The sequence below is a fragment of the Papilio machaon genome, chromosome 18 (assembly GCF_912999745.1).
Source record: "Papilio machaon chromosome 18, ilPapMach1.1, whole genome shotgun sequence".
In the NCBI taxonomy this organism is placed as follows: Eukaryota; Metazoa; Arthropoda; class Insecta; order Lepidoptera; family Papilionidae; genus Papilio; species Papilio machaon.
In genome coordinates, this window is record NC_060003.1 from 2,108,149 (window position 1) to 2,123,416 (window position 15,268).

Genomic DNA, 15,268 nt, shown 5'->3' on the forward strand with positions numbered 1-15,268 from the left:
AAAAGAAAAACAAACCACGAAATTTTTACAAAAAAAAATCATTGAAGTTTGAAATGTTTCTAAAAAGATGCTCCTAATTTGTTACAATATCAGATTTAATGGTTTGATTCAATGAATTAGGTTAGTTTTCATTTTATTTCATCTCATTAAATTAAATTTTCATTTCATATCAATAAAAATAATCCACTGAAGACTTGGTTGTTTGGGCATAGTCCCTTTGCCTACCCAGAATGGGTGAAGAAAACAAAAAAAATATCTCTATTTGTATTCTTTTACGGTTGGCGCCATTTTCCAAACATTTTAGTTAGTTGAGTTTATTGTGTTTTTATTATTCTATTAAATTGCTTCATTTTTTCGCAACTGTATCAAAATTAGTTGTTTAGTACACGTGCGAAACTGTCATTACAACTTGTTCCAACTGTCAACCCTCACCTTCGGCTGCGCCTCGGCTCGGATAGACTTTTGTCGGAACTCTTTGCAATGACAGGTTTTCCGCACTCGTAATAAAATATACTATAATGCATTCATACTTGTCTCTAATACTAATGTGTACACTCTATAAATGTATAGTCAAATTACTATTTTAATCAAGTGTCGCCACATAAGTGTGAAATTAGTATGTATAATTTTGGTATGGTTAACTGTTAACGATTAACTTTAACTTGCGTTAAATTTTCGAGAATTTAACGCTTTAACGATTAACGAAGTTAATTTTTTAATTAACGTATTAACGATTAACGAAGTTAACTTTTCGATTAACTGTGCCCACCTGTGGTAGTTACTTTAATGTATGGCATTTGTCAATTTCAGACGAAAAGCAAAACTCTTGGTAGCTGCCGCGGCCATAAAGTTTGAATCGAATAATACTATACTCTGTACTTACTTTTTTTTTACTGAACCACACCGGTTTGTTGCAAATTGTTGTCATTCATTACAAATAAACCCCTTAATTAGTCTGGAATTTTATAACTTTGTTTAAAATATGTCTCCAACATAATCTGAAAAAATAATTAAAATTAAATCTAATATTCACATAGATATAAATCATACTAGAATATAAGGCTGTGACTTACAAATAGATGTAACGAAATTAATAAAAAAAAAAAAAAAGAAACTATAGAAAAATTATTCACGTAATTACTGTTGTGTAGTTGCACTATATGTTGTACATCTTTACTATAAACAAGGCTATAAAAGTATTAACTATCTTAAAGGTTATGTCTACGTGTAATTCATAAAGAGAAGAAATATAAATGTTTGTATAATACGTTTCAAATAAGAACGTCGGAACTAATAAACTAATATTTATTTTTTATTTTTTGGAACTAGTTGATTCAGCTAAAAATAAATATTAATTTACTGACCCTACTTTTTTTATCAAAAGCTATGACGTCACAATACAACACAGGATTATGCACATTTTTATTTGAAACGTATTTGTAGTTGTTTAGAATCTCTTATAAAAGTTAATATTTAATTTATGGATGTGTTTGAAGGTTTTGTGATAAACGATTTATCTCTGCCTACCGTTATTAAAAACGAGCTTGAATAAATTTTATTGAAATATTGGTATTGAAAACGAATATATAACCCCTAAATATATTATGTGTTTTTATAGATCAGAAGAATTTTTTTATTTTGTTGTGTGAATATTAATTTTATGAAGTTTGTATGTATTAGATTATTATTAAACTATATATTATGTATTTATGGATGAAGAATAAATAATAAATAAATATATATTAAAACCGTGTTTTAGCATGAAATTACTTTATCTTTCGATAGCTGCCAACTATGAAAAGGTATGTGTGCAAAAAGGAAACGGATAATCTCAGCCTCTCAGCAGCGGCGTTAGGATAGAGTGCGGTTGAGCAACCGTCGAGGGCGCCGACAGAAAGGCGCCACAGGTCTGCGAATTACCCAATCTCACATAATCCTTGTAGCCTCCTCCCCATTACACACAAAGACATGATAAAAAATGGGGAGGGGGTAGAAATTTCGGCCAGCGCTAAAACCGGCACTGCCTTGTTTATTGAGATATGGACCGTAACTGTTGCACGCAGTAAGTGGTTATAGAAGGTTCTACTTTACTGTGTCAAGATTTCGTAGTAAACGTGTGTAAATCAGTTCTAAACGGATCAAAAGTTCAGCTCACATAAGCTTAAACCGTTGATCTGCGGCTCTCATCACTCACTGCGATGCACTATAACTAAGTACGCCGACGGACGAGTCATGAGCCACTAGGCTAGTCGTAGAACGAGCAATCATGCTTGTTAAAACTCTTATATTGTCCGGTGACTCGCAACTTGGAAACGTACGTCTTACTAATATTATAGATGCGAATGTTTAAATGGATGGATAGATGTTTGTTTGAAGGTATCTTCGGAACGGCTCGACGGATCCTGATGAAATTTGGCATAGATGTCGAACATAGTCTGGAGTAACACATAGGCTTCTTACTAAGTATTTTTTTTTTAATTCCACGCGGACGAAGTCGCGAGCGACAGCTAGCAACTCTACACAGTTACAAAGTGAGCTGAACTGTGAACCGGTTCACTGATCTGTAGATCAATTTTAGTTGACTATAGTAGTATCAATAGGATAAGGTTATATAAATAAAAGATCATTTCAACACATCTATATATTTACATAAGAATTTTAACAGTGCCATAATGGGGATTGTACATTGTCTTATACATAGCCATTATGTAAGCCGCAACAGTAATGCCAGGACAAGGAATGTATTAGTTACTGTAAGATGTTAGCCGACTCTACACTACCCACAGTCAAATCTTTACTTCGATTTAAATGAACATAGCATAGGATGCTGCAGTCATCCTAAAATCTTACAGCACACAATAATTCCTTTAAAACTCCATCGGATATCTATTTGATAACTGGAAGATTTGATTAAATTTTAAATACACTCTTATATATAGTGCTAAAGTATATAACATTTATATATTGAAACGTTATAGTATATAATGACAATTATAGGAATATAAACTATACTACTACCTCTTTAAGTATACGAGGTCTACACGAATGAATTGTATTAATTAAAATATTTTAAATATTAAATATATATATGAATAATAAAGGCGAAACTAATGTACAATACAATATTTCGAGTGTACAGTGGGCGAGACCAGGTCAGATAACTTACATGTTCACACATTTATAGTTTTAAATAAATCAATAGTTCATTCATCAATATAAGCTAAAAGAGCGATAAAATTGTACGCATTTATATAATTAGGCAAAAAGAAAAAAACACTTAATAGTATTTTAATGTTTACTATAAGTTTAAATGTTTAAAAGGGAAAGTTTTGTAAACTTAGTCGGTGAATTTACGGTTAGGGTTGCGACCGAAGAGTGCGGTACGGATCTCAGGCAGCAGCTGCTGCGCGATCAACTCCAGACGCGACTCCAGAGTGTTGCAAATCTACAACGCACAGCCATTTTTATATTTAACATAATTATTATGTTAATTATATATAAATATAAACACAATTATAATATTGATAGCTCCTATGAATAAGGGAAAATGTGCAAATTAACAACTTTTTAGAAGAGACTCTCAAAGTTTCAACCATATATGAAAGAAGCCGCAAAGACCGTTTTACTTCAGAAAAAAATACACATTTACACCTGTAAATGTGTATTTTGATGAGTGCATGTTGTTATTTAAACAAGACGTAGCTTTAAACATAAAAATAATTATTTTTTTACTTTTGATGAGTGAGGTGTCATTCTCATCTGGAGTGTCATAGTGTATATAACATTAACACAACACACATATTACAGTGAAAGAGAAATAGAAAGCTACACAACTAGCGAAAAAAAAAAACGAATTCAAATCTCAATAGCCATAATTTCTTTTTTTCATTGATAAATATTTTTTTCGAGTATATTCTAAAACAAGAAATGTTACATCTCACATAACAGTTTTTTTTTTAAAATAATTTTTTCTATGTTTTAAACCGCAGCCAATAGATGGCGCTATTCTCTCTACTAGAGACGAGGCTCTAACTGGACTGGCTGTAGTCAGTCGTGTTTTTTGTTTTTTTAGAATAGAGATCCAGTTACTATTAATTAAATTGATGTTGTCGTTACGAGAAAGTACTTCTCCGCAACATGGCGGAGAAATTCCTGGAAACCTCTAAATTGTAATCAAATATATATTAAGAACATACCTTGATGCGTCCCCTAGCGGCTATGAGCTCAATACCACCGCAGGTCTCAGCGGGCAGGTAGTTCTCCGTGTCGATCTTGAGCTGCACATCCTTCTTGATCTTCTCCTTGTAATCGCTCTGAGCGCGGCCGACGATGGACTCCACCACGCCTTTATCAGCCTGACGGACTCGGAGTGTCACGTTAGGTTCCATCAGCTGCAACAAAAACACAACAAACTGTATTATTGATATGAATCAAGTATCGGAAAGAATACAAATAGGTGTTCTTTTCGATGTAGGTAATAACTAAAGTACATAACTATGAATTTCTATAGCCAAAACCCTTGTACTCTTGTACAAATTGTTATCTCCACTTTTTATATAGAAATTTTTCCGCATAACTCCATACTGAAAGAATTTGAAAGTATAAATTAAAAAATTATGACAAATTTTATTCACCAATAATAACTTGTGGCGCTTGACCCTTTTGTTGGTAGGTAAGGCTTAAAATCTTACATTTCACAAACAGTTCAAATCAGATTACAATAGTGTAATTTTTTATGTAATTGCAAGGGAGGTCGACTTGAGGCAAGTGCCTATATATAACAAAATATTTTGTAGTGTATGGTATACCTGGAAAAGAGCCTGCACAATGAGTGTGACAAGTAGGTCTGAGTACAGCTTGGAGTCCTTAGGCACCTCGGCCAGGCGCTTGCGGGCCTCGTCAAGTACTGTGCGCACATGATCCTCACGCACTTTGAGCACCTTTAGACGGGCCTGGTTCAGCATGTTCGATGAATTGCTGCATAAAAACATTTGCCAAAATTTGGTACATTTGTAATAAATAAATACAACACTTTAGTACATGTGTATTAATGTTACTATTAATTTTATGTCAATTTCATTCTTTTACGGAAATTCATGAATAATATTATAAATGGCAAAGTTTAGATAGATGGATATTTGTTACTATGTATCTTAAAAATGGCTTAACGGATTCTAATCAAATTTGACATAGATGTAGAACAGTCTGAAAGAACACATAGGCTACTTACTAAGTTTATTTCTTAAATTTCGCATGGACGAAGTCGTAGGCCAAAGCTTGTTATATATAAAAAAAAAATATTATGGTTTCATTGCACAATCATCTCCCTGGCCTTTTCCCACTCACATGGGGTTGGCACACAAGGTTATAAAAAACTTTAAAGACTTTAGTTTTACGGCTGGCGGCCTGCCTGTCACCAACCCTACATGGAGGTTTTTAACATTTTAATAAAGAAATAAAGACACTGTTGTAACTAAGGTCCCTGACCCAAAAATATGTTAGGGGAACGAGAGGGCGGCATAGCGCCGCCCAAAATAAAAAAAAAAAACCCTACATGGAAGTCTACATTTATGATTCCATTGCACAATCCGACCCTTAATTCTCCTGACCACCCAGGGCAGCCAAGATGAAATAAAAATATTAAATTTTATTTATACTTCTTTTATACAGTCCTGAATAAGGCTGGATAAGTAAAAAAGATAAAATAAGTGAGGGTCAGTCCAGTTCCAACAGACAACCTCCATAAGCAAGAAACTAGGGTCCGAAAGAAACCTCTGTAAGTGAGAAAAATATAGTAGTTTCTTGTACTCTTGCTTATCTATCTTTATTATCTATGAAAAACTCCTTGAATTAATTAAATAAACAATAATTTGTAACTCTCACACAATTTGTATGTGTGTGTTATCTGGAGATTTCTTATAGGAATTTGCATTATAGAGATAAATTCTTTGGTAGTAGTGAAGGTATGTATTGATCCAAAACATTGGCAAATAGCCAAAGGATATCTCTTTATCCTATTGGATAAAATATGACAGAATAATTTAGCCATTTAAAAATCAATGGGATACTTATGTGTTGAAGTGACAGCAAGCTTAAAAATATTCCATTTAGTAATAAATGTCCCATTTCTTTACACTTTCATTCATATTTTGTAAAAATTATCTTAGTAAATTTTGTACTGTTACAAACACTAATGTGAATGACAAATTCTAACTAAATTAAATATGGACTCCAGTACAATCATTTATAAAAATCTTATAACCCTACTTTCATTGATATTTCAACAATTAGAAAACCTTTAGTCGAAAATAATCGAATTTCAATAATTTGATATGATAGCATAGATTATAGAATGTCACATGCGCCGTGTACGCGGCTCTCAGAACAGGTCAAGTTATGCTTTTATAGTAAGACCTACATCTTTTTTTGCAGTTCAACCTGCTTTTCTTTCTTCTCGTAGTATTCCATGATCTTCAGTCGCTGTTGCTGCACAAGGCGACCCTTCTCAATGTTGAATTCTTCTTCGGCCTTTGCATCGATTTCTTCGGCCTTTTCATTGGCCTCTTGTTCGATGAAGGCCATCATATGCTTGATCTGGTAAATAAAATGTACAAAAAGCATTAGAATAATTCATTTTGTATGTCAAATTCTGTGCCATAAGTTAATATGGAAAACACAAGAACAGCGACATGGATCAATCATTCTGACAAACTCATGTCTCTACATAATAATCTAAAGGCGTATTTAGTATATAATTTATTGTTCTTTTATTAAATTACCTGTTTTTGAACATCTGCGTCGCTTAGCGCCATGGCTGATGGTTATTATTTAACACCACTAACACGTAAAACAACCGATGATGAGCCAGAAAATTAAAAACTGGCTTGAAGAAGTATGTCGACGCCTATCAGACGTGCTTCTTCAATGAACAATCATATGATCTTCTGTCTTGCCAGAATTTTCATAAGATTCTCCCGCATTAAATACCATAGACAACATTTTTCGTGGCAACTTTTACAAAGCTAAAAAACTTGTTCATTATTTTTCCTATTTTCATTTTATAAAATGCAAATGTCCTTTGAAATCAGAAATTATGATGATTAATAAGTTATGTAACAAAAAGTTTAGTCACTGAAATAAGAAGTAATTGTGCATTGAAACGATTAATGTTTAAACAAATTAAAAAATATATGAAATTACTTTAAGAATTGAAAATAACATTTTAGTTTTAAGATTGAATGTGTTAATGTTAGCTTTTTATACTTACAGTTTGACAATGCTTATAAAAAGATAAAACGGCGCAATTTACTCATAATAAAAAAATATTTAGTGCCCGCTTTGTAGGTACACTGAAAAAGTTATAGAGTCCTGGGAAACAAACTAGATATCGAGTTTTCACGTGTATCATCCGTTTCATTATATCTAATATTTAAATTCTCGTATCACGTATATTATCCACTTCAATAAAAAGAGGATGATATATTTATATCCACTTTAAAACAATTTAGTGGATTAAAATGAAAAAACGTCATTCAAAAAATAGCGATACATCTATCAAGCGATACATCTATCAAAGTCAAAAGGTTTGTAATTACATCATTGAAATAAATTATTACTTCACTCCTATTACTTGATTTTTTTTTCGTTTCTGCACTTTCAAACACTTTTGAATTAAATAACAATTTCATAATTAACTTTTTAAAGTACACATAAATTTGAAAGGGTAACTTTATTTCATTGGCCATCAGGAATTTTAGTCAAATAAGTATCCGAATTAAATTGGTAAATCTCAATTAAAATTACAATATTTTTCACAAAGAATATCATGTCTAAAAACCAATAAGTTATTTAAAAATAAATGTAAATGTATACAAAAAGCTATTTCAAGGGAATCGTGTAGGTTGTGAGTGTGATATTTTTTGGTTTCCGCTTTTATCAATATGGCCGCCAGTTGTTTAGGGTAATGTGGCGTTCGACAAATCTGAGTGAAATTATTAAGATTTATACTACCAACGTAAAGATGCATAAAGTTTTCAGCGTTTTATAGCAGTGTTTCATGAAAAGGCAATATTACGAATATTTTGACTTGAAAATTTTGAATGCATACAAATTGCCTTTGAAACTGAACAGTCAACAAACTTTTGTTTGTTGCATTCAAGAGGATTTATTTATTTCTGTTTGGAATATATTATTATGAACCATCCATATTACTTCTGAAATAGTGGTACAAGGGCTGAAGTTGACACTAGGTAAATATTTATACTTTTTAAATGGGACGTGAAATTAGAACATCTTCCAGAGTCGCCATTGTTGACAGATGGAGACTGATAAATAACCATCTTGAACTACGTATATGTACTTGTTATTATTGACGAGCTATGTTGTCCATCGCAACAAGATATTTTTGTCCTCTTACAATCTTATTGACATCCTTCTAAATGAATTAAAGATGAATTTAGCTAAATAATTAAGTTACATTAATCTTATACAAAGTCAAAATGTTTCTAAACAAATACATTGTAATATTAAGGTCAACTCGAAAGTTTCTTTGCCTATTTTTCCTGTAGGGAATGAACAAATAGTTGATAATTTATAATTTGATTATCTTTAACTTTTATTTGACTTTATTAAAAGATCACATTATTAAGAGACCTTATGCAAGTAAAATCATAAAACTTTTAATAAAGTTAAAATAGTAATTTCAACTATAAGGGTAGTAGTTTGAATTGTCCTAAATTATTAATGTTCAAGTACATTAACACAAACTGTGTTTACAATAACCAACCTACAAAGGTTCACTTTAGTATTATAATTATAATGTTTCATCAAACAATTCATTTAATATTAAATTAAATTAATGATTTAAACTTTAGACTTAGGATTAATTAGTCATTGTAATAAATAATACAGTAGAATAGTTCTCAACAAGTTATTTGACCTCAAAACAAACATGCTGAGATAGCATTTATTTTCTTTTGATATCTCTCATCTTTGAATAACCGCTATAATGAAAAAGGCAGGAAGATGATTGTGAATTTTTCTTTTAATTTTCAGGTTATGGCAAACTTGAACTTTCAGCAAGCACCTAGAAGCCTAGCAAGTGGTGTAGGTGGTGTCAGTGTGGGTGGCAGAGTGGCATCAGGCCTGGTGAGTGGAGTCTCAGGCCATGTGACACCAACCTTTGGCGGGGCGCTGTCGCCCGGCCGAAACTCAACAGCGATGCCGGGGGGTGCCCCACCTACCATGGCCTCGAGGTCAACATTATTCGGTCAACGAGCCTTTGCAGATAGAAGAGTACCAATTCCAACACCTTTATCACAAGCTAATTCTAATTCTATGGTTAGTACATAATTTTATATAAGAAGTATAACTTATTTAAGTTATTTATACATGGTACAGTCAGCTGCATAAATATATAATATGTAATTGTATATAAGCTCCAGAAACTTGTATATGCCTTTAGCTTCAAAAATATATATGCACATTGCACATATTTATCTGCACTTCCAACCATGAAAGTTATTGATGAAATAGTGTATGTATTTTTAAGGCAGAAGGTATACATATTTATGCAGCTGACTGTACTATTGGTATAGACATAGATAGATTGGTGTATAAATGAGGATGATGCCTTACAAATATTTACTTTGTGAAGCTTATTATAAATATTACATACATAAGCATTAAGTCTGCTAAATGATATAGAAGGCATATACATAAACTAGCTATCGCACGCGACTCCGTCCGCGCGCAGTTAAAAAAAAAAAATTGAAAAATAGATGTTGGCCGATTCTCAGACCTACTGAATATGCTCACAAAATTTCATGAGATTCGGTCAAGCCGTTTCGGAGGAGTACGGGAACGAAAACTGTGACACGAGAATTTTATATATTAGATTAGAAGGTATTTTCATTTTATTAATGATGCAGAATTAATAAAGAACTATTCAAACAGCACTTAGTATACAAATTCCCATTTTTGACACTCGTTCACAATCTATTACTATGTCATATGGCTGTTCAGATATATTTAAAATAGGATACGTACATACGTAAAATAGAATAGGCTATATTTGAAATATTGTTATATAAAACATAACCTGGTGAATTCATTTTATAGTAGGTTTACTGACAAAGGTTAACATATACAGTGAATTGCAATAAGTTTGCATTTACATTTTTCTAGTAGTAATCCAGCACTGATTTCGATTGCTGGACTGGAATAATCTAAAATGGAAATTACACAAAAAAAGTCATAGTAATATGAAACTTGTCAATAAACAAAAATTTAATTTGTTGTCTAGTCAAGTATGGGTAATCTATCGAGGTTCAACACAAGCAGTAACTACCATTCGGTGTTCGGCGAGGGCGGGGACACGTCGACTCCACCGCTGCTCGACCTCAGCGAGTTCCCCTCGCTAACGGCGCGCGGCGCGGGGGACCAGGCGCCCGCCGCCGCGCCTCCACCACCCGGCTCCAAACCCTACGGTCAGTGTACTTCATATTTGTTTACAACAATTTTAAATGTCCTTAATATGTGTGTAACTTACAAAACCTATGGACAGTATATTTTCTACCATTATTACGTATGTATGAGCTACAAATATGAAAAGTAAGTAGTAAGAATGTCATGCTGAAGCATAAGACCTCTAATAGTGAGCTTAATGCCATATTTCGCCAGTTAACTATTAACACAATCAATGTAAAACTTTACCGCTATATGCAGTTTCATTTGCCATTTATGTCCAGCCTAGTTTCCTCTCACCCTCCTAGTTTATCCCCATTATCCTTAGTTATTATTTTTGATTGTGAATTTATTTACTTAATACTTTACTCCTTACTATTTAATTTTTATCTGTGACTAATATCTATTGTGGTCATAACAAATAAAAAAAGAAATATTCGAATTTTCAGTTGGTATGGTGAAGCAGCCAACGTCCGAGCAATCGGAGTTCACGATGTCATCGGAGGACTTCCCCGCGCTGCCGGGCACGAGCACGGGGGGTGCGGCGGTCGCGGCGGGTGCGAGCGCGACGGGTGCGGGGGGCGTGACCGTAACGCATGCGCCTCCCCCGCAGCCCCCCACGCCGCAGGCCCTCGACTACACCAACCACAACGACGTCAAGCCCAGGAAGGGAATTCAGACATCACCCGATGGTATGTACCTCACAAATTTACTGCTTTAAAAGATGCTACATAGGTGGTGCGGTTGCGATGTACTGTTTCACAGTACAAATCAGAATTACTATCACACAGTGCATCAACTTTCGTTGTCAAACTACAGGAGTTGATGTACCGTGTGATTGCAGCTGATGTAGTTTTTTGTACCACAAAATCTCCGTCCCATAGATAAAATTACCAATGACACCATTGTAAAACTATGCTATGTATTGTGTATTGCAACATACCATCGGTTCCAAAATAGGTGCGGAACACACCGCCCATGTGGCATCTCTCTTAGACAGTCGGTGTCTTTCAGATCACTTTTTTGTTGTACTTTGCATGATCAATGTTAGTAAATGTTGGTATTAGAAATAGATATTATTTTTGTTTTTCATAAATTATTAAATTCATAAATAAAGATCAAATTGGTTCATTACTATTTTAAGTTTCACAAAAGACATTTTTTTAAATTAGTTATATAAAATTGTGTTATTATTCTGTATGCATGCTCCTTAGTTGTATTAGATGTTTGTAGATTTGAAAATTGTTGTAGTAAATGTGTTTGAATATTATATAAATGTCTGAATTGGGTTTTTTCTGTCCCTAAAGTTGTCAGCCAAGGAGCTCATACGGAATATAATGGTGGGTGTTAATTATTTCATAAAATTAGGTATCAATTACTTTTAGGTTATGAAAAAAAAAAAACGATTTAATTTAAGCAGTAGATATAGATTTCATATGAGAAATTGTTGGGTGAATTTGAAAAGTGGTACTGAGGTGGTTATTGATTTTTAGGCAAAGTGACGAATATACCGGAGACGATGATACCAAACCAGTTTGGTATTGTGGGACTGTTGACGTTTATCCGTGCTGCGGAGTCCAACCCGAGTCTGGTCTCGTTAGCTTTAGGTCAGGACTTGACCGCACTCGGCTTGAATTTAAACTCACCCGACAACCTTTACCTTACATTTGCTGGACCCTGGGCGGATACGCCCTGCAGGTAAACTATTTCTATTATAAAGTAACGCATATGCACTGATATTGCAACGCTCCCAAACGCGCAATACCCCATACTACATAAATCAGAAAAATGTTTACTCGGTATGTGGTAACACAACTCAAAATTACTGTCATAATGTTACCACTGATTGAACTTAACGCACAATAGTATATATTCGTCCATATGTTAAGTGCTAAAAATAATATATGTTAGGATAATGCTATGCGTCGCTACTGCTCTTGTTATTTTGCCAGCCTGAAAAAAATGGAGTATTGAAGTACTTTACAAATAAATATGAAAATGTATTAACTATAACCGATTGGCAATTTTACAATTTTATGAAAAATTAAAGGAAACAAAATTATCAATTTAATTGTATAAGATGAAAGAATTTGAAAACTAATTATTGCTTTTATCATTTTAATTTGCGCCTTCACTTGAATGTGCGTCAAATTCTTTCACAAAAATTCAAATGGTTAATACAATATAGGAAATGTAAGTAACATTTATATATTTGTTTATTTAAATGGATGTTATTTAAGAACTTTGGCTAAATCTAAATTAGTTTTAAATCTGGTAAAACTAAGTTTTAATTTATTGTAAATTCTGTTGGTCATCTTTTTTGTGTAATGTGATGTCGAAGAATTCTTTGCCTAGAGACAAATTATCTAAAACAATATAATATTATGTTGGAATGTGATTTGAGGTTAAAACTCATTATAAATGGTGTTTGGTGGATAATTATAATACTCGGTATTTAAAATATATTAGTAATGTTAAACGCATACATAGTTAAGAATGATGTAATTCTAGCTTTGCCGGAGTGGAATACTCCATAACCGAAATAGCCACACTCAGTATAAAAGATTAATTTAATCAGTCGTAAACAGAGAAATTGATTGAATGAATATTTGCTTAGTATGCTTTAGATCAGGGATTCCCAAAGTGGTTGAAATAGAACTTAAAGCATTGCTAATTCTCACTCTGTTTTCTATTGACCTAAGTCAGAATGTAAAATAATAATAGAAACAATATTTGATATTAAAAGTAGATAATTTGGCCGTGGGGGTTTGTGTGTTCATTTTGGAAAAGGGGTTCACTTGTCCAAAATAGTTTGGGGATCCCTGCTTTAGGTGGTTAATTCATCTTATGAAAAATGAAAGGTCGACATCATTAAATTTTTTTAACTAAAATTATTTTTATTGTTAACCATTTAACAAAGAGTCTCTAAGCATTGTTAATGTTTCTGTTGCCCAGGCCACAAGATTTGGACTACCATGTGCCCCCTGAATATCTGATAAACGGAGCTATTAGGGAAAAATTGGCACCCCTACGACTGAATCGATATAAGGAAGATCTATTGTTCTATTTGTTTTACTGCTTCGTGGGCGACGTGCTACAGATCGCAGCGGCGGCAGAATTGTGAGTATATTGAACAAATACAATACATACAAACGTACAAATATTCAATTTTACCACTATACTATACTGTTTATTAATGGTAGAGCCTGCATCAAGTAAAATTTGCTACACAAATGGGCTATACTGGTAAAATACAACCACCTCGGAGAAGAGAGATGTGCAAAAAATTTACATTCGATTAGTCATGTTCCTTTGGTCTAGTTCTAGTCTTGTATTTTGTACATATTGACAGTGGTCATGTCGTATTTTGTGCACATTGACAGTAGTCATGTTGTATTTTGTGCACATTGACAGTGGTCATGTTGTATTTTGTGCACATTAACAGTGGTCATGTTGTATTTTGTGCACATTAACAGAGGTATTGTATGTGGTCAGATACAACCGCGAGTGGCGGTACCACATGGAGGAGAAGGTGTGGATCTCGCAGGCGCCCGGCATGCCCATGGTGGAGAAGACGTCCACGTACGAGCGCGGCACCTACTACTTCTTTGATGCGCATAACTGGAGAAAGGTAACTAATATTATGTTATTTGATGAAGTGATCAAACTAAGAGATTCCCAAATGTTTTTCTCGTAGACCCTCTTCAAAAATTTTCTGCTTCCACTTTTCTTCTTTAACCTTTATAACGACCCACGCCCGTAATAGAGGTTAACCATAGATTATAGATTTTTATTTGATATCCATTTCTTTTAAAGAGGATGGCACAAGAGAGGACTGGAAATTGTTCCATCGACAAAGACGCAATAGATCTTAAATTTCCAACTTCAACAATCAATTTTTATTTATTGAATTCTCTTTATTTGTACCATCTATTACTCCTCTGACCGTGGGTTTCTGAGACCAAATCGTCATCATCATCAACCTGCCCTTATCCTTATGGAGGGTCGGCACAGTATGTACTACTCCTCCATACATCTCTATCAGCCGTCATATCTGAATTTACCCCCTTCTTACGCATATCCTCTTTCACACAATCCATCCATACTTTCTTTGGTCTTCCTCTACCTTTATAGCCATCCACATTCAATCTCATTATTTTGGGTCAGACCAAATAACTATATAAATCATATCGTCATTCCTGTAATTATCTTTGACAACACAGAGATAGCGATGTGTTTTATAACTCGCGGTGTGCATATTAATTTGCTACGATTTGTAAAACAAGCTGTATTTGTTGTTATGTGTGATAGAAATGTCTGTCTGTGTGTGCGCAGGTGGTGAAAGAGTTCCACCTGGATTACAGCAAGCTGGAGGGACGGCCACAGCTGCCGCAACTGACGCCGCAACATCTGCTCACGTAGCGCGCCTCCACAACACCTATTGTAGTTTTGTTATATAAAAAGTACAAGTTAAAACAACTAACTTTCATTTCAACAACCCCCAAACTATATTCCCACTATATTTTCGTTCTAAACCTAGGAGGGGGCGATAAAGGGCCCAAAAAATGAGGGGCATTGAAATTAATTAAAGTAATGAAATTGTGGTTTTTAAGTTTTAGGGCTAAATAAAAATTAGGGGGCTCAAATATAATTGATTTTCAAAGGGGGCGGTGAAAGAAATAAGTTTGACAATCACTGGTATAAATCATTCAAGGATTGATTGAATAATCAAAACATTACATAAACCCTGTAATACACTGAAAGGTAAAAAAAAACAGACTTATGAAAACAGGCTTAGTCGTAA

General features: G+C 33.7%; 2 protein-coding genes across 2 annotated transcripts; one reads left to right on the plus strand and one right to left on the minus strand.

The window, feature by feature from the left end:
- Window positions 1-2,626: 2,626 nt before the first annotated feature.
- Window positions 2,627-6,946, minus strand: LOC106715392 (V-type proton ATPase subunit E). The gene is made up of 5 exons (XM_045682135.1): window positions 6,780-6,946; window positions 6,419-6,594; window positions 4,809-4,977; window positions 4,197-4,391; window positions 2,627-3,445 (listed from the first exon to the last, which is right to left on the minus strand). The coding sequence occupies exons 1-5, from the start codon at window positions 6,810-6,812 to the stop codon at window positions 3,338-3,340; spliced, it is 681 nt and encodes a 226-aa protein (XP_045538091.1). The 5' UTR covers window positions 6,813-6,946; the 3' UTR covers window positions 2,627-3,337.
- Window positions 6,947-7,751: 805 nt separating this feature from the next.
- LOC106715410 (regulator of gene activity) lies at window positions 7,752-14,932 on the plus strand. Its single transcript, XM_045682146.1, has 8 exons — window positions 7,752-8,249; window positions 9,055-9,339; window positions 10,304-10,487; window positions 10,914-11,156; window positions 11,958-12,162; window positions 13,420-13,584; window positions 13,960-14,095; window positions 14,800-14,932. The coding sequence occupies exons 2-8, from the start codon at window positions 9,058-9,060 to the stop codon at window positions 14,884-14,886; spliced, it is 1,302 nt and encodes a 433-aa protein (XP_045538102.1). The 5' UTR covers window positions 7,752-8,249; window positions 9,055-9,057; the 3' UTR covers window positions 14,887-14,932.
- The last annotated feature ends 336 nt before the right edge of the window (window positions 14,933-15,268 follow it).

Coding starts and splice junctions, on each gene's coding strand:
- LOC106715392 (XM_045682135.1), bottom strand. CDS start 6,812: ATGGCGCTAAGCGACGCAGATGTTCAAAAACAG. Junction 6,595..6,779: donor ACGCAGATGTTCAAAAACAG/GTAATTTAATAA, acceptor TTTATTTACCAG/ATCAAGCATATGATGGCCTT. Junction 4,978..6,418: donor GTTGAACTGCAAAAAAAGAT/GTAGGTCTTACT, acceptor GTTTTTATGCAG/CAATTCATCGAACATGCTGA.
- LOC106715410 (XM_045682146.1), top strand. CDS start 9,058: ATGGCAAACTTGAACTTTCAGCAAGCACCTAGAAGCCTAGCAAGTGGT. Junction 9,340..10,303: donor AAGCTAATTCTAATTCTATG/GTTAGTACATAA, acceptor TTTGTTGTCTAG/TCAAGTATGGGTAATCTATC. Junction 14,096..14,799: donor ATGCGCATAACTGGAGAAAG/GTAACTAATATT, acceptor GTGTGTGCGCAG/GTGGTGAAAGAGTTCCACCT.